Source organism: Penicillium verhagenii (assembly GCF_028828195.1).
Source record: "Penicillium verhagenii strain IBT 33310 chromosome Unknown utg000005l_segment0_segment0, whole genome shotgun sequence".
In the NCBI taxonomy this organism is placed as follows: Eukaryota; Fungi; Ascomycota; class Eurotiomycetes; order Eurotiales; family Aspergillaceae; genus Penicillium; species Penicillium verhagenii.
In genome coordinates, this window is record NW_026643169.1 from 458,897 (window position 1) to 481,818 (window position 22,922).

The 22,922-nt window shown below is 47.5% G+C and overlaps 6 protein-coding genes across 6 annotated transcripts; 1 reads left to right on the top strand and 5 right to left on the bottom strand.

Moving 5' to 3' along the window:
* Positions 1-3,051: 3,051 nt before the first annotated feature.
* Positions 3,052-3,635, bottom strand: N7466_003742 (uncharacterized protein; the record flags this gene model as incomplete). Its single annotated transcript, XM_057163139.1, has 2 exons — positions 3,052-3,455; positions 3,617-3,635. The coding sequence occupies 2 exons, from the start codon at positions 3,633-3,635 to the stop codon at positions 3,052-3,054; spliced, it is 423 nt and encodes a 140-aa protein (XP_057021820.1).
* Positions 3,636-4,082: 447 nt separating this feature from the next.
* On the bottom strand, positions 4,083-7,127 carry sha1 (putative calmodulin-binding protein Sha1; the record flags this gene model as incomplete). The annotated part of the gene is made up of 1 exon (XM_057163140.1): positions 4,083-7,127. The coding sequence occupies one exon, from the start codon at positions 7,125-7,127 to the stop codon at positions 4,083-4,085; it is 3,045 nt and encodes a 1,014-aa protein (XP_057021821.1).
* A 2,068-nt stretch (positions 7,128-9,195) lies between these two features.
* N7466_003744 (uncharacterized protein) lies at positions 9,196-12,929 on the top strand (the record flags this gene model as incomplete). Its single annotated transcript, XM_057163141.1, has 9 exons — positions 9,196-9,244; positions 9,311-9,507; positions 9,568-10,049; positions 10,104-10,555; positions 10,615-11,265; positions 11,975-12,015; positions 12,079-12,508; positions 12,569-12,855; positions 12,912-12,929. The coding sequence occupies 9 exons, from the start codon at positions 9,196-9,198 to the stop codon at positions 12,927-12,929; spliced, it is 2,607 nt and encodes an 868-aa protein (XP_057021822.1).
* A 1,362-nt stretch (positions 12,930-14,291) lies between these two features.
* N7466_003745 (uncharacterized protein) lies at positions 14,292-15,762 on the bottom strand (the record flags this gene model as incomplete). Its single annotated transcript, XM_057163142.1, has 4 exons — positions 14,292-14,573; positions 14,640-14,834; positions 14,898-15,333; positions 15,458-15,762. 4 exons carry the CDS (start codon positions 15,760-15,762, stop codon positions 14,292-14,294), a joined length of 1,218 nt encoding a protein of 405 aa, XP_057021823.1.
* A 727-nt stretch (positions 15,763-16,489) lies between these two features.
* N7466_003746 (uncharacterized protein) lies at positions 16,490-17,360 on the bottom strand (the record flags this gene model as incomplete). The annotated part of the gene is made up of 2 exons (XM_057163143.1): positions 16,490-17,073; positions 17,156-17,360. 2 exons carry the CDS (start codon positions 17,358-17,360, stop codon positions 16,490-16,492), a joined length of 789 nt encoding a protein of 262 aa, XP_057021824.1.
* A 432-nt stretch (positions 17,361-17,792) lies between these two features.
* Positions 17,793-19,514, bottom strand: N7466_003747 (cytochrome P450; the record flags this gene model as incomplete). Its single annotated transcript, XM_057163144.1, has 5 exons — positions 17,793-17,952; positions 18,027-18,657; positions 18,714-18,843; positions 18,910-19,048; positions 19,201-19,514. The coding sequence occupies 5 exons, from the start codon at positions 19,512-19,514 to the stop codon at positions 17,793-17,795; spliced, it is 1,374 nt and encodes a 457-aa protein (XP_057021825.1).
* Between the last annotated feature and the right edge of the window lie 3,408 nt (positions 19,515-22,922).

Here is a 22,922-nt window from a genome sequence, read left to right on the forward strand (position 1 = left end):
TCGTCGGGTCTAAGTTCGTCATTTTGCAAATTAAATCCCTGAAATCATGATCCACGTAATCCCAACACTCGAAAGGTTGTCTTGGGCTATCCAAAGTAAAGTTGCTGGCGATGGAGATAAAACGCTCATGAAAAGGATTTTCTTCTCCTATATGCTCCAGGAAACCGTTGAGACCTTCTTCGTCGGCAAAGTATGATACGTGTCTTTGAATAATGTAGCGCCAAGAGTCCGCCGCAGTAAGTTCGGAATCGCTTACGCGAAATACCATCTCATTGAGCATAACGTATATCATCTAAAGACATTGTCAGGTATTCAGTGGGGACTAAGCATTAGTAAGAAGGACAAGACGTACAACAATCCCGAAAGAAAATATATCCGAGGCTTGGTTCTGACGAGATCGGCACCAGCTTTCAGGGCTCCTCCACATTGCATTACCGCAAAGGGGACGGACCCCTTAGCCATTTGCCTGGTGGGACAAAGACCGTATCTTCGAGATCTGATATTTGAACAGTTTTGACGATGAACTGACCCTCCGTGCTCTCGTCATAGTCGACCAAGATATTGTTAGGCTTGATATCTATTAAAAAAGAGTTAGTATTGTGAGAGACTCGATCTTAAAGGGATTCTGGGCTTTCCATTATGAAGAACTCCCTGATCGTGCATATAAGCGAGTCCGTGTAAAGCCGATCTGAGGATATGAATCCTTGTTTCCCGATTCAGCATTCTCTGATCTAGACCAAGTAAATCTCCCGCAAGAAAGGGGTAGATAAACAAATCGAGATCCCGAATAGTGTCGACTGGCGTTCGCACATTTTGACAGGATGCCAATTTTTTCTGCAAATTCAGTTGATATTCGAACTCCCCCGGTATCATGTTTTTTGCAATAAAGTCGAGCTTATCTGCACTTTCCGTCATCCATCTCAGTTAGCAGCAATGCTACGGGTGGCCATATTTTAGCACTTACGAAGCACGATATACGCATAGCAGGGGTTTTCTGCGATCAACGAGGATTTCTTCAATTTTGAATGTCTGTCCGGAGTCACTCTTGAGCACTGTACCCAATGAAAATGGCTCTTGGCGCAAAGTGGTAGATATCTGAGAATATTGTTGTCGAGAAAAAGAATGTCGACTTAGATACAGAGCGTGAAACTTAGACGGCGGAACATTTGGTGAAGATAAATGCTTTGTTGAAATAAACAAGGACGTTGTCCGAGTGAATACTCGAGAAGGTAGCATGATGCTAGGTAACAAATCGGGGCAACGCGTTATCCACGCGATCCTCTAAGCGGCCACAGAGGTTTAAGCAGCGGGAATCGCGCTCTGTCTCCAAAAGATACCCGGACAGTGCCACAACTCAGAAAACGACGTAGCAGGTTGTCTGGCTAAGGACGCGGCGTGCCCTAGCAAATTACATTCCTTCCGCCCTTGGCTGTCAAGGACGCAGGCGCGACAACATCCGCTGTCGTCAGGTGACTGCTCGTCAGGTGACTACTAACTTGTATTCCACGTCAGTTCCCTAGTTTACATAGAGAAGGCATCTTCATATGACCAGAGCATGACATCCGCGCTTAGAGGAGGCGAGGGTGGGAATCATCCACCAAAGACGGTCACCTGCGCAAAATCGATAACACTCTGTAGGCGGCCTACACGGTACACCAGGAAGCTTTACGGAGAAACTACATGAGATTGCCGAGACAGCGCAAGATCTTGAATATTCATTCTATCGCAACAGTTCCCGCAAACAACGCACACAAATTACGACATCTGCACAGCCACATGACGCCCTCGGGGCCGGAACCATGTTATAGTTGTTGATCGATATTTCCAACTCTCACACTGCCCAGCAAGAATCGCCCCGCATACTGGGTACTTGAGTAAGTTGAGTTAATAGGCATGGAAGCTCGTAGATTTAGCGCCACCATATGATCTCCATGTGATTTGGTTTTCTCGATCGTCGATCAGTGACATCAGAAACACAAATTGAGGGGGGTTGTCTTTGGAGAAATGGTCTGATCCTTTCAAGTAACTAGTACATGGCAGTAGGGGTGGACTGGGATATTGCATGTGTTCAATGTTCCACGTATTCTCATTGATAGACCCGTCATTCTTCTGGTACCATTTGGAAACAATTTTCCATTGTTTCAAATAGAGTCTTCAGTGTTCATACTAGAAAAGACTGAAAATAGGCCGCAATGGAAGTTTTAAGGGTCCATTTTACACTAAGTGCATTTTAGATAACTTTGATGGCATTTCTCCCTCCCCATAAAACCGGAAGTTCCGGAATATAGTCCACTCGAGCTCAAGTAAATCAATAGTCTCGATACAGTCTCGATAGCTTCAGTGGCTCAGTACAAATGGACGCGTAATTCAACGCCACGTTGGATGTTGAGTGGAGCCTTGCCAAGCTAATTTTGCGGGTAGGGCTGTGCCGGATTCGCTGCTCAATTCACGCTTGCGTGGACTAGCATTGCCAATTGCACACCGGAGAATTATAGTTTCTGAGAGATGAATGCTTCATCGGAGAAAAGATTTGTTCATTACTTCATTGTGTAGGAAGATGTAGTTCGAGGGGAAGTGTAGAGACCGAAAACACTGCCACGATCCAACCCTAAAGTCAATCGACAATCGGTGATTAGCGGGCAAAAGTTATAGCCCTGGATCGAACGCCGAGAGTTCGGCCTGAATACAGTAGTCTCCTCCGTATTCGTTAGTTCGGATTTCACCTCTGCTGTGCTGGGTGAGCTTGGCATCACACCTTTTCTTCTGAATCGGTGATAAGTGTGGCTTGGCACATACCAACTTGCCACCCTGGGAGCCACCATGGAGGAGGATGTAGGGTAGGTTCTGGAAAAGAGGACCATGACGATCATCCACGTACCCCTCGAAGCTCCCAGAACCTATTCCTAGTATCTTGGCAACCCTTGTATTTAAGCAAGCTACACCCCGCATTCTTGTAGCTATCATCTACAACTTCCATTACATCAATCCCAACTACTCTCTACCTATCTACATACCCACGAACCTACAAAACCTACCCAACCTACACACATATCACAATGGGTCTTTTCCATCACCACCACGAAGAGAACAACCACGGTGGCCCTGGCGGCCCCGGCGGTCCCCAAGGAGGCCCTGGAGGTCCTGGTGGCGGTCACCATGAGGGTGGTCACGGTGGTCCCCAAGGTGGCCAGGGAGGCCAAGGTGGCTTTGGTGGTCCCCAGGGAGGCCCTGGAGGTCCTGGTGGCGGTCACCATGAGGGCGGTCACGGTGGCCCTGGTGGCCCCGGCGGCTTCGGTGGTCCCCAAGGTGGCCAGGGAGGTCAAGGTGGCTTTGGCGGTCCCCAAGGAGGCCCTGGCGGCCCCGGCGGTGGTCATGGAGGACCTGGTGGTCCTGGCGGTGGTCACGGAGGTCCTGGCGGTCCTGGCGGCGGCCACGGTGGTCAAGTATGCGTTCCTCTTGATTTGATAGGTTTAAGGATAATGGCTAATACTTTCACAGCACGGCGGCGGTGGCTGGTAAATATGAACGATACCAACAAATATCTATACGAGAGACAACATCATATGAGCGGAATTGTTGTCAAGCTGTGTTTCAATAGTGCTGCGGGTTAACATACTTGTTGAATGAAATACCATGTGGCCAAGGTTAAAAAACCTTAATTTTGTTTAATTTCTACTACTAGGTAGCAATCATACAATTCCAATGGTTGGTACAAGTTCCCGAAGTCACTTATCCTTTCATTCTGATTAACAATAAATGTTGCTTCAAAACTTGAAATCTTTGGTGATTTGTAGCCAGAAAAGGATGTGTTGCCAGAAAAGGGTTGAAAACCGAAATTTCAGTAAAAGAACGGCAGGTCATACATGTTGATACAACAAGGGTATTATGCAGCAAGAAAACAAATAACGAATCCAAAGATGAACGCTCCAATCTCCATCCATATCAATGAACTCCGTAAAGAGAAGCAAAGGGGAAATAAAATGAATGTTTCAACGCTGTCGTAATATCATGATGTCACGAATTGAGTCCAATGGGATCGTCATCGGGTGGCGAGTTGAATATGTAGGGAAGGAGATCTCATATCACGAGCGGCCAAGGGGTCTGCCAACAGGCTTGGGCAAAGACTGAGACCGCGCGGCACTTGCCTGTTTTCGTGCTTTGATCTGTCTCCACCAGCTTGCGATCACCTTATTTGCCCACAGAAGCTGATTTCTGGCCTGAACAACGGCCGCACATTGTGAAGCAAGGGTCTTTGCTATAGTGCGGCGAAGGTAGTGGCGGTCTTCCAAGTGCACTCGCCATGCGCGCTGCAACACAGTTGCGGCACGAGCGCGCTTAGAGCCCGAAAGCAATCTAGAGCAGAGAAAGGCGAGTGCTCCGAGGGTAAAGTCTCGATTGAGAGTGTGTGATGCTGAGCTAGGGGAGATGATGTGGGCAAACTGAGAGCTGCAGCCTAGGAGCCCGAGGCGTTTCTCCAAATACATGAAAGCAGATCGCCCGCTTGTTTCTGATCTTACTGTAGCATGAGTCCCGGTAATGTAGGGCTCATATTCGTCGACAATACTCTCGTAGATTCGGCCGTCGGCAAAACTGGTCGACATGTTGTTCATCTGGAGGCCTTTCAGACCGGCCAAGAGCCCAGCCCAATGCTGAAGAAGATGTTCATGTTGGTCGGTGTCATCAAGTTGTTCACCAGTAAACCAAGTTTCGCAGTTCACTTGATCGGGACCAAGCTGTAAGAGAGCTTTGCGTTTTAGGCGGGAAATTTCTTTGCTGATATCATCCCAATCAACAAGACGTGTCAACCCCCGTTTTCCAACAAGGCCCCACAACAGGGCAATAGTCTTCTCACGATAGCCATCAACAATGTCTTCGGCCCGAATCTTATCAACAATCTCATTAGAGCCCCTGATGGACTGCAAGGCAGATAGGGCCAAATGAACATTGAAGACTTTGGCTGTGCGGCTGACACACGGGTACTTCAGATGCTTCGAAAGAGGAACGTCTGCATGGTCACCCAAAAGAGAGAGAGCTTCCCCGGTATTCAACGTGACTTCGGTCTGGTCCCCACTGTCACGTCGTGCCTGACTGGATGTGATGAAAAGTAGTTCGACAATTTTGGTGAGCCGTACTCCATCTCTCAAGTCCACAGCAATGTTGTCCATCTGATAGTGGTACTCTGATAGCTGATGTTGCTTGTAAGATAAACGGCAACCGAGGTGACTCAATGGCTTCAAAATATCCCCACAGGAAGGCAACACCACGCGAATCAATGCTTGGAGTACGCTTTCGGAGGATTTGAAAGAAGACGACGGTACAAACAGCTGACGAGGGACGGTAGAGCCCAAAGACTGTTTCGCTTGGTCTAGAAGGACAACTAGTAAGATGCACCGGAGCACCGTGCGACGATATGCCTTGGCCTGAAACTCGGCGAGAACCTCGCTGGCGCACAGCAATGGCTGGTCAAGGTCTTCATTTCGTAACAAAAAGGTGTGTAAAAAGTTTTCCAGCTTCCGAGTCATGGCTTTGGTGCTCTTTGCATTATGATCGGATTCAGTTCCATGCTGATAGAATTCATGGCTTTTGGAAATATTTCGACCAATGACTGTCTCCACTGCCGCAGCCAAAGCATTGTGATCGTAAGACTGGATCCAAATATCAAGAAACTTGCGGCGGAGGCCAAGGTCCTGTCGGAGACGGCCAGCACGAACAAGGGCATGCTTTGGAATACTCAGTGTGCCGCAAGACAAGGAGGCTTGAAGTCTTTTGTGGAGCTGGATGAAAAATTCGGTATGGTAAAGCTCTAAAAGCTCCAATCGAAGGTAGCTTTGATCAGGAAGGTTCGAATCGCCATTGGAACATTCAAACAAAGCATTGACTAATTGAGTGATCACGGCCTCCTGGTGTGAGAGCCAGTCGTCTTCATAAAGTGCAGGTTTTTTGATATCTTCGGTCAGCTTTGGGTAGTTGTGGTTGAGATCCTTCAACTGTACAGAAGCATGCTGGGCTCTTGGACCACAGGTTGACCCAGAAAGGCCACGCCGATCAGACAGTGCTGATACGCGAGCGTTCAGTGATGCACTTTGAAGCGGCCTTCTTGGCGCCACCATTCTGCTTTGACTACCATGCAGTGCTGAAGACTTCGTGTTGTTCTGCTTTTCTCCTAGCATGCCACGCTTGGGGAGTGGTGGCTTGGGGGCGACGGGAACGGTATTATTAATGCGAGTAATTGGTCTTGTTTTTGAGGCCGGTATGATAGTGGTTCGAGGATTGAGCGGCGGCTTAGATTGGGCACTTGTTTTTTTGTCGAGGTCAAACATCGCACCGGGAGGAATGTTTTCTTTCCCGCCGTTCTTCCCGGCAACATCCACCCTGAATGCAGCTTCTTGTCTGATTTTTGCACTTGGTTGAAGTGGAGGCTTTCGTGAGGACACTGTCAATGACTTTCTGGCTTGTCGATCTGCTATCCGTGCTTCCAGAGTATTGGCTTGTGTATCGTCCCTGATCTGTGGCAGACCCTGCTTCTTCAGAGGACTGAACAGTCCCATAAAAACGCTAGGCACAGTGGCATCATCAGGCGGAATGTACACAGTGTCTCGCCGAATGCTCCTCTTCAGACCAGTATCCAAGCGACGCTGTGCTGTATCTTTTGGGACTGGACCCGTTCCACGAGGAGGCTGCGTCTTCAGGTTCGAGACTCGTCTTTCGGGTTGTGGTTGTGTTTCCGCCTCTTGTTTCGCATCATGAGATTGGTTGGGAGCAAAGTCAACCTTAGTTCGAAATCTCTGTGCGGGCTGCGAAAGCAGAGATGATTTGCGGTCGGACGATAGTCTCGTCATTTCATTTGGTCTTTGTCTTTTCTCAGCTGGCCTGGGCAGTTTCTCAGCCCCCTCATCATGGATTTGGAACCCCGATCCTGCTCTGGCGGCACGGCGTGGTCGTACTCCAGTCATAGTTGGTATACAAATCTCGGTGGTGAAATCAACTTGCCCAGTGGCATCGCCATCGGTATCGCCGTCAATCAAGCTGTCAAATGTATCGCTGCCGCTGTGATCGCCGGAACTGTAACCAAATAGCCTCGACCTGGAAGGACAAGGGGTAATTGCGTTGCCGAGTATTCCAGACATCTTGACGTTGGATCCACGGTGGGATGAGGGCAGTCTAATGGTGCATGGGTAAAGGGGAGTAAGTATGCCTGAGGTGGCAACAATATGCTTTCTCCCTTGCAGCTTCTTGTATTTTGTCGTTAGAGAAGCGGTGTGGTTGGTGGACACTGGACAAAAAGTTGCGATAACGGAGGGAACAAAGATGAAGGCTTCAAACGCGCTGTATGGAAATCAATATTCCAACGCGTCCCACGCTCGTGTCAACGTTCTATCCGAGATATGTACTTCTAAAAATGGTGGCTATTGACAGGACGCGTTGTCCAGGGCAACTGCTGCTTATGTCAACACCGCGGGGTCGCGTCATGTGACACAGCTCGCCTATCGCTCCTTCCTCATACGAAAGACCAGGGACATCACCAAAAGCAAACCATCATAACCTCCAGGGCTTCTGGCATAGCTCGGCCAACATAATTCCGGGCCCATTAACGCCAACAATGCGCTAGTAGGCAAATACGGCACTGATCTCTGGCACCATAAATAAGCTTCCCCCAAAATACTCATCCTGTACCATGTATTCGGTACCCACAAGCCCCACTACTCCTTGCTCAATGTACAAGAGTAAGATTAGAACAATATCAGAATTCGCACCGCAATCTGAGTTTTCATACTATTTTTCTTTGACAGTTCTTAGGTATTGAAGTACTATGCAGTATTTACGGCGGTACGAGTAACTGCATGTGTCGGGTACATTGTAGCTGATGCATATAGTCGATGATCTATTGCCACGCCGAATCGCCCGTTATTGCCAGCAAGTGCCGTACACAGTTTTCAGTACCAGAGAAAACCTTCTTAGTACTAGGTTAGAAAGTCGCGTGCATCTGGCCAATTTTTACGGGCGTTGATTTCGCCGGTGTGGTGTTAATGCATATATGTAAAATCGCGTGTGGTATGGAACCGAATAAGATCCCATTGATTTCTTGCAATCATCGTTCTGAATGTTTTTTATTCAATGCTCATGATTTATATGTACCGCTGACCGCGATCTATATAAAAGGCTCTAAAAACAACATACATTTTGTCCCTTGAGCTCAAAGCGAGCCCGACCCCGCCACTTTAGACTCCAAGGTTGGAATCCAATCTTAATTATGACACGGATTATGCCACTCGCAGTCTGCAGATGTAGGGGTTCAAGTTTCAAGTTTCAAGCCCCAAAGTGTCACGTGACAGGAGCTCCATGTACAGCGTATGTACAGAAATAGCCTCACTTTATCCCTAGAAAGCCGAAACAGCCGAACAACTGCTACCGCTCTGCCTTTCAAACAAGGCATGTAGAGCTGATTAGACGTCGGATCATTCAAACGAGCTATGTACTTGAAAAATACCACGACCCAAAATGCGCTCTCTCACACCTTTTTTCTAACCGGTCACATGTCTATCTCGGTACTAGTACCTACTAGAGGTACATTTAGATGTATTGACCGTTGACGTGCTCAGCTGGTCAGATCTCGTGGATAATATCATCTTTCTACATGATCTACTACTGACGCTTTTTCTTTTTGTCATTCCAATTGGGATTTAAAAGTATATTACATCCATTCATCAACTTCACACAGACATCATCGTGGTGTCTTCTTCTCCTCTTATTCTGGAATTTTACAACAATACTACTAGTAATCCTAGCTAAATTAATGTTCTGCATAATCCGTTTAGCTATACAATCCACCAATCATAATCTCGGAATGCAGGTACTAATCTCGGGGTTAGGGGTGTGTGCATACCGATGTCATTGTAAAAAAGGAGGCGAGTGGGTCTCCATCTTAAATTAAACTCTCGTGACTTCTCCTTTCCCCAGACCGCAGCTTTGATACGTGGCCGAGTTTCAACGCAGTATCGAACCTTGGAAACATCCCTTGTATGATTTCGACTACCACAATTTACTGAGAGCGTTGGTGTTCTTACGACATGACAGGCGCGCGCCTAGCCTGATAACCCCCCCCCCTTCCCGCACAAGCCCGTCCCTCGGTCATTTCGTGAAACCATCTGTCTCCGCTCCCATTCCTCGCTTCGCGCCGCGGAATGATCTTCGGTCATGGAGTCACTTGTCTATGAAAACTCACCTTTGGCCGAATACCTTCAAGGTTCGTGCTATAACACCGCAATACGCAATACTCGCTTGTCACAAAACTCACGGTATTTGGTCACAGGGGAAGGTGAACCGGAAGAAAGCTGGCCGGTTGGTGACACACACATGGAAGATGAAGCAGACCACCCCTCTCCCGATTTTGCCCCCCGGGGCGCCTCGAAATTTCAGGAACGAGTTCGCAATAAGCTACCCAAGCCACTCGACCTACGCAATACACGGCAGGGAGCAGTGATTGGAAAACTATACAGTGCTTGCTCAGTATGTTAGCGATTGACCGCGCTCGGAGAAAGTACGCTGCTAATGGGATCTGCCTTACAGTCTGCTGTAAACGCACGCATTGGACGAGGGGATAACGAACGCTTTCTGGAACAATTTGGATACGTTATCGTCGCATCGCAATTATTAAACGAACACAGCGCGCCCTCCTACACATCAGCCGCAGATGTATTATCGGCCTCGCAACCATCAGACCTTCCCTCCCTCTCTACGACATTCGGCCTCCACGGTGCTATTGTTACGGCTACAACATCGTTCTCCATAGCCTGGTTGCTCAACTGGGGCCGTTCACGGACAGGATCTGGAATAAATCCAAAGAGAGTGGGGGTTCTTTTAATATTTGTCCCCGTTCTTGGGATCATATTTTATGCCTTTGCCAAGAGACAATGGCTTAAATACTTGCGGCACCAGGCTGTTGAGGCTGCGGGTACTTTTATTGGAAACGCCCAGGGTTTCGACTCGGCTGCTTCGGCCTCCGTGGTCTTCATACAGGAGGTAGAGCTCGTTTCCAGAGGCTACCGGATGTGAGATGTCATCATATTCACTGAAGCGAAAATAAACCGCTAACATGTCTCTAGAAGCACACCTTTACCCCCAATCAGTCGGCTGGAAGATCAGGTGCAGACTCGCCGTTGCCTACGACTTCGGAGAGCAGTATCAGAATGCTTTTGGTCAATGCTCGAACGATATATCCGATCCCAAAATACGCTGCGTCCACTCACTGACGACGCCAATCTGGCCAAATATTACGACATCTACGATATTGCGTTGGAAGACCTCGATAATATTGAGTTAACGCTGTCACAGCGCAGCCTAGAAGACCAATATTCTTTGCGCTCTCTACGGGATTTATTTGGAAAGCTTTATACCGCTAGGAAAAGTGTGTTGTGCTGTTTATTAGCGCTCAGTGCCGATGGCGGTGGATCTGACATCGCACGATGGAGCTCCGCTGTGGAAGAGATGCGAGAGCTTGCTGCGGTCACTGGGACAAGTATGAGCAAGATGGCAAGCATTCTAAACGAAGAAGACAGTAAGTACCTCTTATTTTTGTTGAGATTTACTCTAAAAACATCAACTGATTATTTCCAGGGGATGCTCCGATTCCTCCGTCCCCGTTGCCTTCGGCGTCCCCAAGCAAGGATAATCTGCGCGCGCAGGTCCGAAGATTGAACTCCTTGTCTCAAGGCGTTCGTGCCTTGCATGCCAAAATGCACATTATCGGCGAGGAGACTAATGCCAATCTCGAACGTCCCAACACCAGTGAATTTGAATCAAATCTTCTCTCCCAATACGACCTTATCGGCAGTGACATTCGGTCTCTACTTGAAGAATGGGAAGTTGGTAAAGCCGCGATCGTGAACAGTCAGGATCGCCTCCATGCCACAGACTATGCACGACCGCCAAGCACCAGCTTCCCCATGTCACCCACGCCTAGCCTTGGAGGAACCACCGCAGTTGAGGGTAGCCCCACTGATGCTCTCAAAGCCTTGACTGGGGAAGGTCGGCCCGACTTGACGCACAGTTACGACGACGAGGAGATCTTTGAGGCAGTCGTCCTTCCTACTTCCCGAAATAAACGCGCATCACTCACACGAGATGAGCGACTGGCACGCGTGCGTGAAGAACGAGTCCGGCAAGCTACCGTTCGGGAGAAGGTAGATGCCAATACCAACATGTTGAAAGAATTGGAGATGGTCATTCAGCAACGACCGAGGAATAACCATTCCAAGCGAGTGACCAGTATTTGAAAGGGTTGCCGCTGAAGATTTGATACCCCCCTAATGGAAATAGAAGGAACCGGCGACAGGTGTTTTTTAAGGGTTTTCTGGTTTTTTTATTGAATTTTTTTTTCTCTTCACTCGGGATCATAGCATGTTTCAATTTTTTTTATCATCATCTGGAACATACATCCAGTCATTTGTTGGTTTTCTCCATTTTATCAGTTTCTTTTTTCTTCATTTTTTTTTTTTTTGGCTTTGTATCATATATAGCCTCTATCCATACTCTCTAGTACAAATAAGAATATCTCAAAGAGTCTATAATAGGTCAGTTTCAAATCATCAAGCCTTCATAAAACCAGTAGTATGTCCATACTAGGAGTACTGCAAGACACCTTAATGCCTGGGGCACCAATCTAGCCTAATTAGGGCATATCGCCAAAAACGCGCTCACGCGTATCTTTCCCCACTCTAAACCCTCGAACGCGATTTCGCTTTATATTCAGGCGTGTCTCTTCTGCCTACTTTTTGTCCTCAGCAGACTTGCATCAATCCCCCTTCCCACCACTTTTCACGACATTAGTTCTACTTTCTACTCTTTCCTACCTATCCTATTCCCTCCACCTTTTCTAATACCCACACATACTACACATACCCCTCGCCAACAGTGAGTCCACAATGCCTCTCTCGAGACCGAAACGCGAAAGACCCAGACTAACCCAATGAATCAGTGCTTGAAGCACGACTTGAACAGGCTTCCCTCCTGAAGCGGGTACGTCTACAAGAGCTAGCCCACTCTTCTATTTTACACAGCTACTAACAATGACGTCTACAGGTTGTCGACGCCATCAAGGACCTTGTCCAGGACTGCAACTTCGACTGCAATGACTCTGGTATCGCCCTCCAGGCAATGGATAACTCCCACGTCGCTTTGGTCTCTATGCTGCTCCGCGCCGAGGGTTTCTCTCCCTACCGCTGCGACCGTAATATCGCCCTTGGTATCAACCTCACCTCCTTGACCAAGGTCCTGCGCGCCGCTCAGAATGAAGATATCCTCACCTTGAAGGCGGAGGACTCCCCCGATTCCGTCAACCTGATGTTCGAGAGCGCCGAGACCGACCGTCTTAGCGAGTATGATATCAAGCTTATGGACATTGACCAGGAGCACCTGGCTATTCCTGAGACTGAATATGCTGCCTCCGTGACTATGCCATCTGGCGAGTTCCAGCGTATTTGCAGAGATTTGAACGCTCTCTCCGAGTCCGGTAAGCCACATACTTGAAATAACGATATTTCGTTTCGCCGCTGATCTCTTTTTTTTTCAGTTGTTATTGAGGCCAGCAAGGAGGGTGTCAAGTTCTCTTGCTCCGGTGACATTGGTAACGGCTCTGTTACTATTCGTCAGCACACCAGTGTCGACAAGCCAGAACAGAACACCACCATCAGCCTGACTGAGCCCGTGGCCCTCACTTTCTCTCTTAAGTACCTTGTCAACTTCTGCAAGGCCTCCAACCTTTCTACCTCAGTCACCCTCCACCTGTCTCAGGAGGTCCCACTCCTGGTTGAGTACAGCCTTGGCAGCGGCCACTTGCGGTTCTACCTGGCCCCTAAGGTGAGATCCCTCAATTTCATTAATAAGATTTCGGTAATACTAACTGTGATTTGCAGATTGGCGACGAGGAGTAGTGGCCTGACTAGGCAATGCAAAATGATCCCCCCCTACGATAATGGAGAGTACCCGATGCCTCACAGAGGCAATGATTTATTATTTTTGTGCGATTTATCCTAGAATAAAAAGGATACCAAAGTTTTAAATGTTACATGACCAATTTCTCAATTTTGTCTCAAGCCGCTAAAGCTACATCAGTACGGAGCAATGTTCTTATATAAATTAAGAAATGGAAAGATGAGATATTTAAAAACAGAAACAGTGCATCATATTTGCATCTTCTATATAAATGCTATTTACTACTAGTATATATGGTGATGCACGCAATTGAAAGCCATAAGCATAAGGATCAGAGGTACGATTGCTCGCAAATGGGTTGTAGTCAAGCAGCGGGGTCTTAAGCCGCCTCCTAAACACGGACCAATTTTTCTCATCATGAAAAAGCTGGACAATTCAATGCCCACATCACACACACAACACCACCACCTAGGACCTAGGACCTCGAGAACGAAGTCACGACCCCACAAATTAGCAAAGTCACCAAAAACCCATCCTTTTCATACCCACAACCCAGCAAAAAAAAAAAGCCAGGCACACAAAGTAGTGGGCAAAAAAAGCAGAAGCAACTCACCATGAAAAAAAAGAGTGAAGCGCCACCCCCACCAGAATAATCGGAATCGAATTATACCGTCTCCCACAAGGGGAGATCAGCATGCCGCGTATTGCACTAAAGTGTTATCAAGCACAATCTTCGCACCGACTCTCCCAAGGGGAAAAAAACCAGTGACCGGCAAGCCGGGTGGCCCCGATGTTTCTGATGCCGAGTGCAGGTGAGTTCACACCAGGCCCTTGCGGGCAGTACCGGCTTCCGCTTCAGCAAGTGAAGCGGAAGCGGGTTGGTAGTTGAAGATTCCTCCGAATTTCTCATTTGCGGGGGTCTCGGAGGGTGTCCGAGGGCAGGGTTGGACCCTGTCGTGTGTAGCAAAGAAACGCAGCATTGGTGGGGGTGGCACTTGGGAGGAAAGGAGGGAAGGTTGTTGGGAGGCCGGTTAAATAGGTGTGTCAAGCGAGGAGCTAGTTTTTTTTGCCGGGGATTTCCGCTTTGAGAGGGATCGACGGCTGAACATCTGCTAGTGTAACACGGAGTAAATAGTAGTTTTGAATATGGATGAATAGATTGGATCTATGGCTACAATGGCTGGATTTGCCGTCGCTTCGTGAATCCATTCGATTTTGGGACTCTAAGATCCATTCGGAGCGGGGATTACTGAATGTCACCGGGCATTTCTTCCTAATGAGTTTTTTTGTCCAATTTTAACTCCTGAGTATCTTGATAACATCTTGTAGTACATCCCAGACATTTAAATCATGTCCTATCTTTAATTTAATACAAATCGTGATTTCGTGTCTTCCGTCCAGGCGTTCTCTGGATCTGATGTCGGCTGTTGTTTTCTGGCATTGCTGATATGCTCTTTCAATCCCTTTTTGAAGTTGCAAATGCACATCACGGAATTGACGAGCGTGCCACAGAGAAGCAGGATGGCCAACGAGGCAAACAAGGTCAAGGAGACTCTGTAGCTAGTCAACTGGCTACTGTTTTGACTACTGAATACCCGCATCACAGTGCTAACAAAACTGGCGATGAGTACAACAAAAAGGAACTATCAACACTGTTATTAGGCATGCAAAAAAAAAGGGAAAAGGTTGAAGTCGGAGAGAATAGATACCATAATGCAGACCAGAGATTTGGTTTTTTCTAGTCGACAGAAGCGAGCAGCAAGAATTAAGCTCACGACGGCGACAGGGATCGCGGCAGCTTGTATGATGAACTCGTGGTCGGTATAACTTTTCAGTGCAAGCATCATTTGGAGTTGAGTACCGAAAATGAAAAAAAAATTGAACTTCAGGAGCGCAATGTATACCTGGTAAGTCGTTAGTGAGGGATTCATTATAAATTGCACAAACTTCGGAGCATTGCGACCGACCTGATATGTAGTATATCGCCAACTCATTTGTAGATCAGCACTGATACTCTTGTAGATAGTCCAAGAGAATTCGGCGCGCAATTTCCATGTCACGACCGACATGCACACAGTACCGACAGCCAAGACCACCGGTACGAGGATCAAGGCAATTCGATAATCGATCCAAAGAGCGTTCGCATTGACGGTGCTCCCACTTAGGTTGGTGAGTGTATCCTTGATTTCTTTGGTCTGGATCACGCCATATATCAACAGGCCCAAGTTACAAATGCAGAGTCCCACGAGTTGAAAAGTATTCTTCCGTCGTAGCGCATCGTAACTGAGTAAGAGTTCATATAGAAGGGCGAAGATGTAAAGACCCAGGAACGACCGAAGGCGCAGCGTTGCATCCTCGTCCCCCGTCTTGTCGAAATGCTTGGAAATACTGATGAAGACCCAGCTATAAGAGAGAAAAGATTTGGTGATTAGATCGAGAAGATTTTCAAGGAAGAAAAGTTGACGAGGTAAAGTGACAAGGTAAAGTGCTTCGCAAAAAGAAAAGAAGAAACATAAAGGCGACTTACCTCTCAACTCCGACTGTGCCTAGTGTCTCACAGATACCGGTGAGGGCGAAAAGACGTGTCCACAAGGTTTGAGGAAAGTAGAATTTGCTGCGAGGCTTGGGAGGAGTGGCATAGCGATCGTAAAGGGCCTCATCATTCACAGATGGGATGGGACTTGTAGCGACGCCAAAGTCATCGAGTTCGACATATTGACCGTTATTGTGGGGGGAGAAGGCGGATTTCGCAAAGGCAACACTGGAGCGGGTCCTCGCAGAGAGAGATCGAATAGGGGTGGAGACAGATGTAGCTCCCACATCAGATCGCATGGTGGCTAGAGGCCATGGGATTTACAAGTCGGGGTTGAGCTTGTAAATGAGCTCCCTAGCAATGTAGATGGTTAATGATTGATTGACAAGGGAAAAAAAGGTTTACGTACTGCTGGAGAGATAAAGTGGAGTCGAAAACAAACGGGAGATGAGGTACGCGACACTATCGGTTCTGCTAGCTTGACGGTGGGTAATCAGGCCTCCTAATTATGGAAATTTCAATCAATCTCAATCAATTCTTCCATCTTGTCACTTGTCATTGGTCAATCTGCATTGCGGCGTCGTATGCATGATACGAATGTAACTTTTAGTGAACTGAAACCCACAACGCCTTTTTTTTATTTGATTTACGGAGTATCCGGGTCTCCGTTGTTTTTTTTTGGGGCTTTTCTTTTCCCCATTTTGGATCCGTTGTGGCGCTGACTCTTCACGATGATGGCACGTGAGTTTCAAGTTCCCACTTCTCTTACTATACAGAGTATATTAGTATAAGTACACAATAGCCCAATTTCAACCCAAATGATGTTTTATACTAGTCTACCGAGAGTAATTAATACCTTGAAAGTACAAGTAATCTACTTAACAAACTCCGTAGTTACACGCCAAAAGTCCCCAACGGACCACAAGGACCACAAGGCTGATCATCGCAAGGGGGTAAGAAGACTCGGAGTCTCGACGCGTCGAATAAGATTCTATTTATAACAACATAGAGCAGATCTTTCCTCACTCAGATCTCCTCCAAGGCTCGGACGATGAACAATTTCCCATTTACAACAACCCGCTCCCCAGGTACCCTCCAGAGCCCCTTTCCTTCGCCGGGTATCCCGGTCATCATCGAAGCCAGCTCACCACTAGCAACTCCGACCGCATACCGTTCTTCCCACCCGGAGCTCTCCCATTCCTCCCGTCTAGCACTAACCTCGGTCCCCGTCTTACTCACAACCCACTTGCCAGATGCATCCTTTCGCCGAACAATCACCTGCTTCTGTTGCAACGCCAAATAAGTTCCCCAGATCCGACCCAAGAATGTCTTCATCACCGTGACTTCGCCCTCGCCCTCCTGCTGACTGAAATCATTATCGTCGGACTCGAGAACCCATGACAGACCCCCCTTCAGTCCCTCAGGTCCCTCCCGGAATGGCAGTTCCCTCCAAATTTCCTCATATTCAGTCTCTGGCGCACCGGGAAGATCAGGCCGAGGCATAGAGCCCGTCTCAAGGTCATCTCCATTCGGAAGCGTGACAAATGTGCCACAATCAGCACTCTCGAATGCATCGTGCGAGTCCAGTTCGTGGGTGAATGACACCCGGACTAAGAGAGCATAGTCAACATCAGCCCCCAACTTTGCGACTGGCCTACACAACACGATTTGGGGATATGGGTAAAGACAAACGTGGTTCTTGGCTCTCAACTATTCTTTGACCTGCGATCGCCCAGTCGATTTGGTGAGATCTTAGATCCATTCGTAGATCAAGGTACCAGTCCTTCACAGACATGACGATTGTGTCCGTTGTCTCGTGGGCAGGCTCTGGGAGCCATCGTAGCGAGATGCGTGTTGAAAAGCGGCAAGATGAAGCCGCACGGGTATCGTCCGTCATTGTAATGCCGGTCGACGCTCTTTTATCTCTGTGGTGATTTTTCTGCTCTTTGCGAACTAACCTTGAGAGATCTGGAAAGCAGAAAATCAGATAGATCGGGCGTTCTTAGACTCGTATCAGAAGGTAAACGTCAATCTTTTTTAGGTAAACAGAAATGAAGGTTTATCGCTTGATTCGCTTCCTTATCATTCCCCTCACCCCGCATCGGCTGGAGTATCCATTTCGCTTCGAGTTTCCTGATCAATTTCTCCTGCTACACTGATATACATACGATTACCTGCACATTTGTGGAGTTGGTTCTCTTTACCAAACATTGAAGGAGAAGTAAAAATAAACAATTCAAATGATGAACAGAATGTCCATTTATATTCCCCCGTAGGCTTTTCCAGCGGAAAAGAGACCCCACTATGCATCCGCAATTGAAGTAGATATCTATACAGGCGTAAAAACCAGCTTACATGTCTGGCTTTTAGGCCTCGCCGAAATAATCTGATCGTCCAATGTCATACACCCTTCCATGTCCTCAGAGACCGTAGTCCGGAATCGCGAATACACCTCCCGGAGCAACATTTTCATCTCCACCAACGCAAGGCTACAAATCATCATGTTAGCAAATCGAAAAATCCCCAGAAAATAAATACTAATACGATGCCTGGAAAGACTTACTTTTTTCCAATACATCCTCGCCCCCCAGTCGCAAACGCAAAGAAATGCCTATTTCTTTCCACGGTCCCTTCCTCCGCCAACCACCGATCAGGCAAAAAGCGATCCGGCTCAGGAAACACATGTCCATGTGCGCGATGCACCGTATACGGCTGCACACTTACGATCGCATACGCAGGAAGAAAGTACCCATCAATCAACCTCCCGCCCTCAGGTACGTATCGAGGTAGTGACATCGGGATTGGCGGGGAACAGCGCAGCGCCTCTTTGATGACGGCATCTAGATAGACAAGGCTATCTAGCGAGGTATCGGGGGATGCACAGAGAAGTTCTTCGTGAAGCTTTTGTTGGAAATGCAGGTTCTGTGGCTGCGAGAGTTCCCACATCAGGAGACAGAGCCCGTCGCCGGTTGTATCGATTCCGGCTGCCATGTGATCTTTGCATTCGGCTGCTGAGTGCATAGCGTCGAGCTTTGATTCTTTGCGTTTGAGCTTCTCGAGCAGCGTATAGTTTTCGACCTCGGTCTGGCTGACCATGTCTAGGACGTATTGGTTTGCTTTTGGGGCGCTTCTTGGGTGAAGGAAATTGGGGAAATAGGGCTCCAAGGATGGAAGATAATATGCGAGTAGACTTTCTATAGTTTGGTTAGTTTTGTATAGCTAGATTTTGGGGAGACGGGAAATTACTTACTCTGAAGACTTTGGTGATAAGTGAGTTCTTGCATGATCTCAAAATCCTTTTGGAGGTTAAGAGATTTCAATCCACCGGGACTGAACATGAAGTAAGTAACACAATCAACGGCATAGCAATGGAGCAGTACCTAGTAGTGTATACACGTAAGCGTCCTGATTAGAAGAACAATGGCTAGCAATCTTGAACGGCATACATAGACATCAACACTCTTTTTGCCAGCTTCGGTGCAATGAGACACGAATGCCATTGCTCGCTCGTTAATAGCAGCCAATGGCCCTGATTTCATAATATTTGTCATCGCATATCGGTCCGCAAAAATACGTTTCCTTTTACTGTGCTGGAAGAATATCAGCTCCAGTCTAACAACAGTCAGAGGGTATTGTTACCTCGTCTTTGTTCAATGTGGAGAACATCGTCCTTGATAGTTGTCAATCACGAATTCATACCTAGTTATTAAAAAACAGATCAACTTGGGATGACTGACCTAATCTTGAACTGCTTAAAAAGAGTGTAGAATTCTGTCTTGTCATATCCGCTTCCCCCCGAGGAATAAATTTCCTTGATAGCGTCGAGACTGGTGAAAGACACCTCGTTGGGACCCAATCGAACAACGGGTCCATAGACTTGATGAAGTTTGTGAATTGATTCCCTTCTGTTGGCAGTAAATTCCTGGTATTTGATCCACAGGCTTGTGAATCGTGTATACCATGGACCTGGTATCTTGGACACGGGCGACAAGAATCCACTGCCCACAAGATATGAAAGAGAAATTAGAACTCCTACCCACAGCGACAGCATTTTAAGATCCCCGAACGTAAATGATGATCGTTGTAATTGCTAAAATCTTTGGGAATGGACTCCAAGGGGGTGGATTGACAAATTCTTAAGCCGTCCAAGTTGTAATTGTAATCTGTCCGTCACGATAAGCCCGTTCGATCTTTTCGCGAGTTATTTATACGTAGTAGGTACCAAATGGCAAATTTATGATTGAGCCCGCGGACCCCGAATTTTAAGATAAGCGCAGTCCTAGTATGGTGGGGAATATTGAATCTTGATAGGCAAATTACTTGTTAGTCAGGCGCGAATGGGGTTGGTGCGGGGAAGGCGAACGGGCAAGCACTGAGTGGCTTTCAAGGTTGAGACTAGACGATAACACTTGGCGCTTGGTACAAAAAGGGAAATCCGACGAGATGACCGGCATTACGGACGTCCACGGGTCAGAATAATAATTCAAGACGTGCCTTCTGGATAGTATGCCAGGTGTATCCCTGGTTGCCGTTTATCTCCAGGGCTGGCGCTTTCACCATTTGAATGTTTCTGGTGCTATTCTAAACTAACCTTGGAAGCATATTAAGCTATGAGATAAGGAGCCAAGGGAATCCAGTGTTCAAGGGAATCTTGCTGAAAAACTAGAAACATTGAATGAATAAATATTTCTGAAACTATATCGTATCCTCGTACTTGGTGCGGTATAAGTACATATCCTGTCTCCAGCTGCCACAAGCCTTGCGGGCAGACGATTTCCTTTGGTATCAATCCACCAACGGGTGTACTAGGCCTATGGCCCATGAGCCTTTTGGCAGAATGCACATTCATGAGCTCCACACTCCTGCCCACTACTACCTGCAGTGATGTAGACTCGACATCAATTGATTGGGGGAGAAATTGTTGATTCTTTCCGCAAGTTCATGGCCTGAGTATATGTTAGCCGGATTCGTGGCTAATTGTGGCGTTGTTTGCCAACCAAGATACCAAAGGTGTCCGTTTTATTGAGCCGGTCTTGTATGCCACCGTACGTCATTTCTAGATGTTTTGGCAGTTCCATAATATTCAACCACCAGGAATCAAAGGCCCATCAGCAGCGTCTCGATGGACTTCATGCAGCTCGGTCATTTGTTCCACCTGTTGCTGCTTCTTTTCAAGCAGATGCTTCAGTTCTTCAAGCCAAGGGTCTAACACATTTGATAACGCTCTGGTTAAGACCGGTTGTAGGGAGGATGGCTTCCAGCAATGGCCTGTGGGATCTCAGCCGTGCTGCCATACGTTTCGAATAGAGGTTCTGGCAGGTGGCTTTGAATGACTGTTAGTATATTTAACATCGACTGATAATAAACTGACATACTATGACTCACTTTGATGTATGAGTCGCTTTGATGAGCGGGATTTTGTGATGCCGGGGGGGGGGGGAGGCAAGCCTTGACTGTTGGGTGGGTTTCTTCCATCGAGATGAGAGAGGTGAAAAAGAGAAAAAGAGAAAAAGAGAAAAAGGAGAGATGTAGAAGAGAGGAGAGATGAGAGAGGTTGAACAGATAATAAATAGTAAGTAGATTAGTACATAGAGAAGGATTATGTGAAATTTTGCTTTAACCTCCCTACTTCTGGCAAGTCCAGCTCTTCTCTTTTAACTAGTATACTTTCAAAACTTGTTGAAGTTGTTTATCGTCTAAGAGCAGAAAGACTCAAAGCAAGAGTCGAGTTTAAAGATTATAGTTGCACTTGTTTCGGGAGCAACATGCTGCATTATTTTGGCGAAGTAGTACATACTAGTAGTAGCCTAGGCAGTAGGCCTGTTGTGAGATGTGCTCAGATGTCCTCAGTAAAAGCGGCGAGAGGGAGAGCCCGAAAACGGAAAGCCAAAAAATCGGCAGAGTCACGTAACTACTACTAACTAAGTACCAGTAGGTCATCTGAGTCCTCCGTAGTCCGTACTACGTAGACTCGTAGTGTTTGATTATTGATTTCCTGTTTGGGCTAGACTGGCCAATTCCGGGTTAGCGTTAAATAAACCGTCTAGGCAAGAACCCGAGGACGAGGACGGGGGATGTACGGCGAGCTCGTACGGAGTAGGTAATACGGATGTATGGCAATTCATGTAATCCAACGGACTTCAAGAGATTCAAGAGACAATTGTGAGTGTGGCGCATGATTTCTGAGAATACGACTCTCGAAACATGTCATGAAATAGGGAATCTGTAGAGGCCATGACACCATCGTTGGTAGGCTTGGTCAATGGGGGCCAAAAGCCGCAGCGTGGCTTGTTGGACTTGGTTCACAGCCACCAGAATGTGATCATTTTAATCTGGCTTGCAGGCCCCAGCCACCACGGTTTGGGGAAGAGTTTCGACGAGGCAAAGAGCCACAGCCCCTTTTGTGTCAATCCTCGCGGGGCGAGCAGGGAAGCATGACGGTGGATCACCACGTCGTGTGCCGTGATCCCCTAACGTCTGACGGGTTCCGCGGTTTCACATAAGTGGATAAGGCCTGATTCCGCAAGCACGCTGTCAACAAATGTGTAAAGAAAGTGTACGAAATCAATGGAGGAGGTTCATGGAGGCAACAAGTCCGTTCATGCAGAATAAACGCATACGTATGACGGTTCGGAGTGAACAGATTGGGATCGATCAGAAGGAAATCCACCCATATCCACCGACAAATTCGAGACCACGGCAGGGTTTGGGCGTACCTGAATTGCATAATTGCATCTTTTGGGTCCAAAATGGCTCCGCCCCACATTGCACACCTCTGGTTCAATTTTTCCCCTTCTGTATTCAGGGGGGCCGTTGGATTCTAAGGGCCAGAACAAGTCGAGAAGAGAGTCCATTATTTTCTCCATTTTCTGCCGCTATGTCAGCGAACCCCAAAGTTCAACCTGTTGACTCGTAGCCGCGGTGAGCCGAGTATGTGGTCGAAGTTATGCGTAATTTACTAATATCTGCCGGAAGACTAGTGAACCCCGGATAATTCCATCCCTTGACCCTTTTCCTCTTAGGCTTTGTTCCTTTGAAGATCTACTTTGCTTCCCTGCTATCTTTTATTTGCTCTCGTTAAATCACTTCTGCTTCACCCATAATCTTGGAGAAGGGTCCTCTCCATCATTGCTGCCTGCCACGCTGATCCGACCGCACTTCGCCCCGCCAGACCCAAAAGAACTCAAAGAACCGCCTTGTTGGAAAAAAAAAAAAATTGGGGCTCGGTTCCTTACTCTTCTTCAAAACACTCGTTTACTCTTCTTGGTCATGCGCAGTGTTCTTTCGATGCGAACAAGAACTCGAGTCTAGTTCCCCAACCTCTCGCCCTTGCCTCCCCTCTTTCGGTATCTGCAACCCCGACCACTTTGTGCAACCCGCCAAGCCACTCGTGCACGCAGCACAACAACACGAGCATTCCGGTGTTTCGAGGCGCCCACGTATCAGGGTCCAGCGGTCC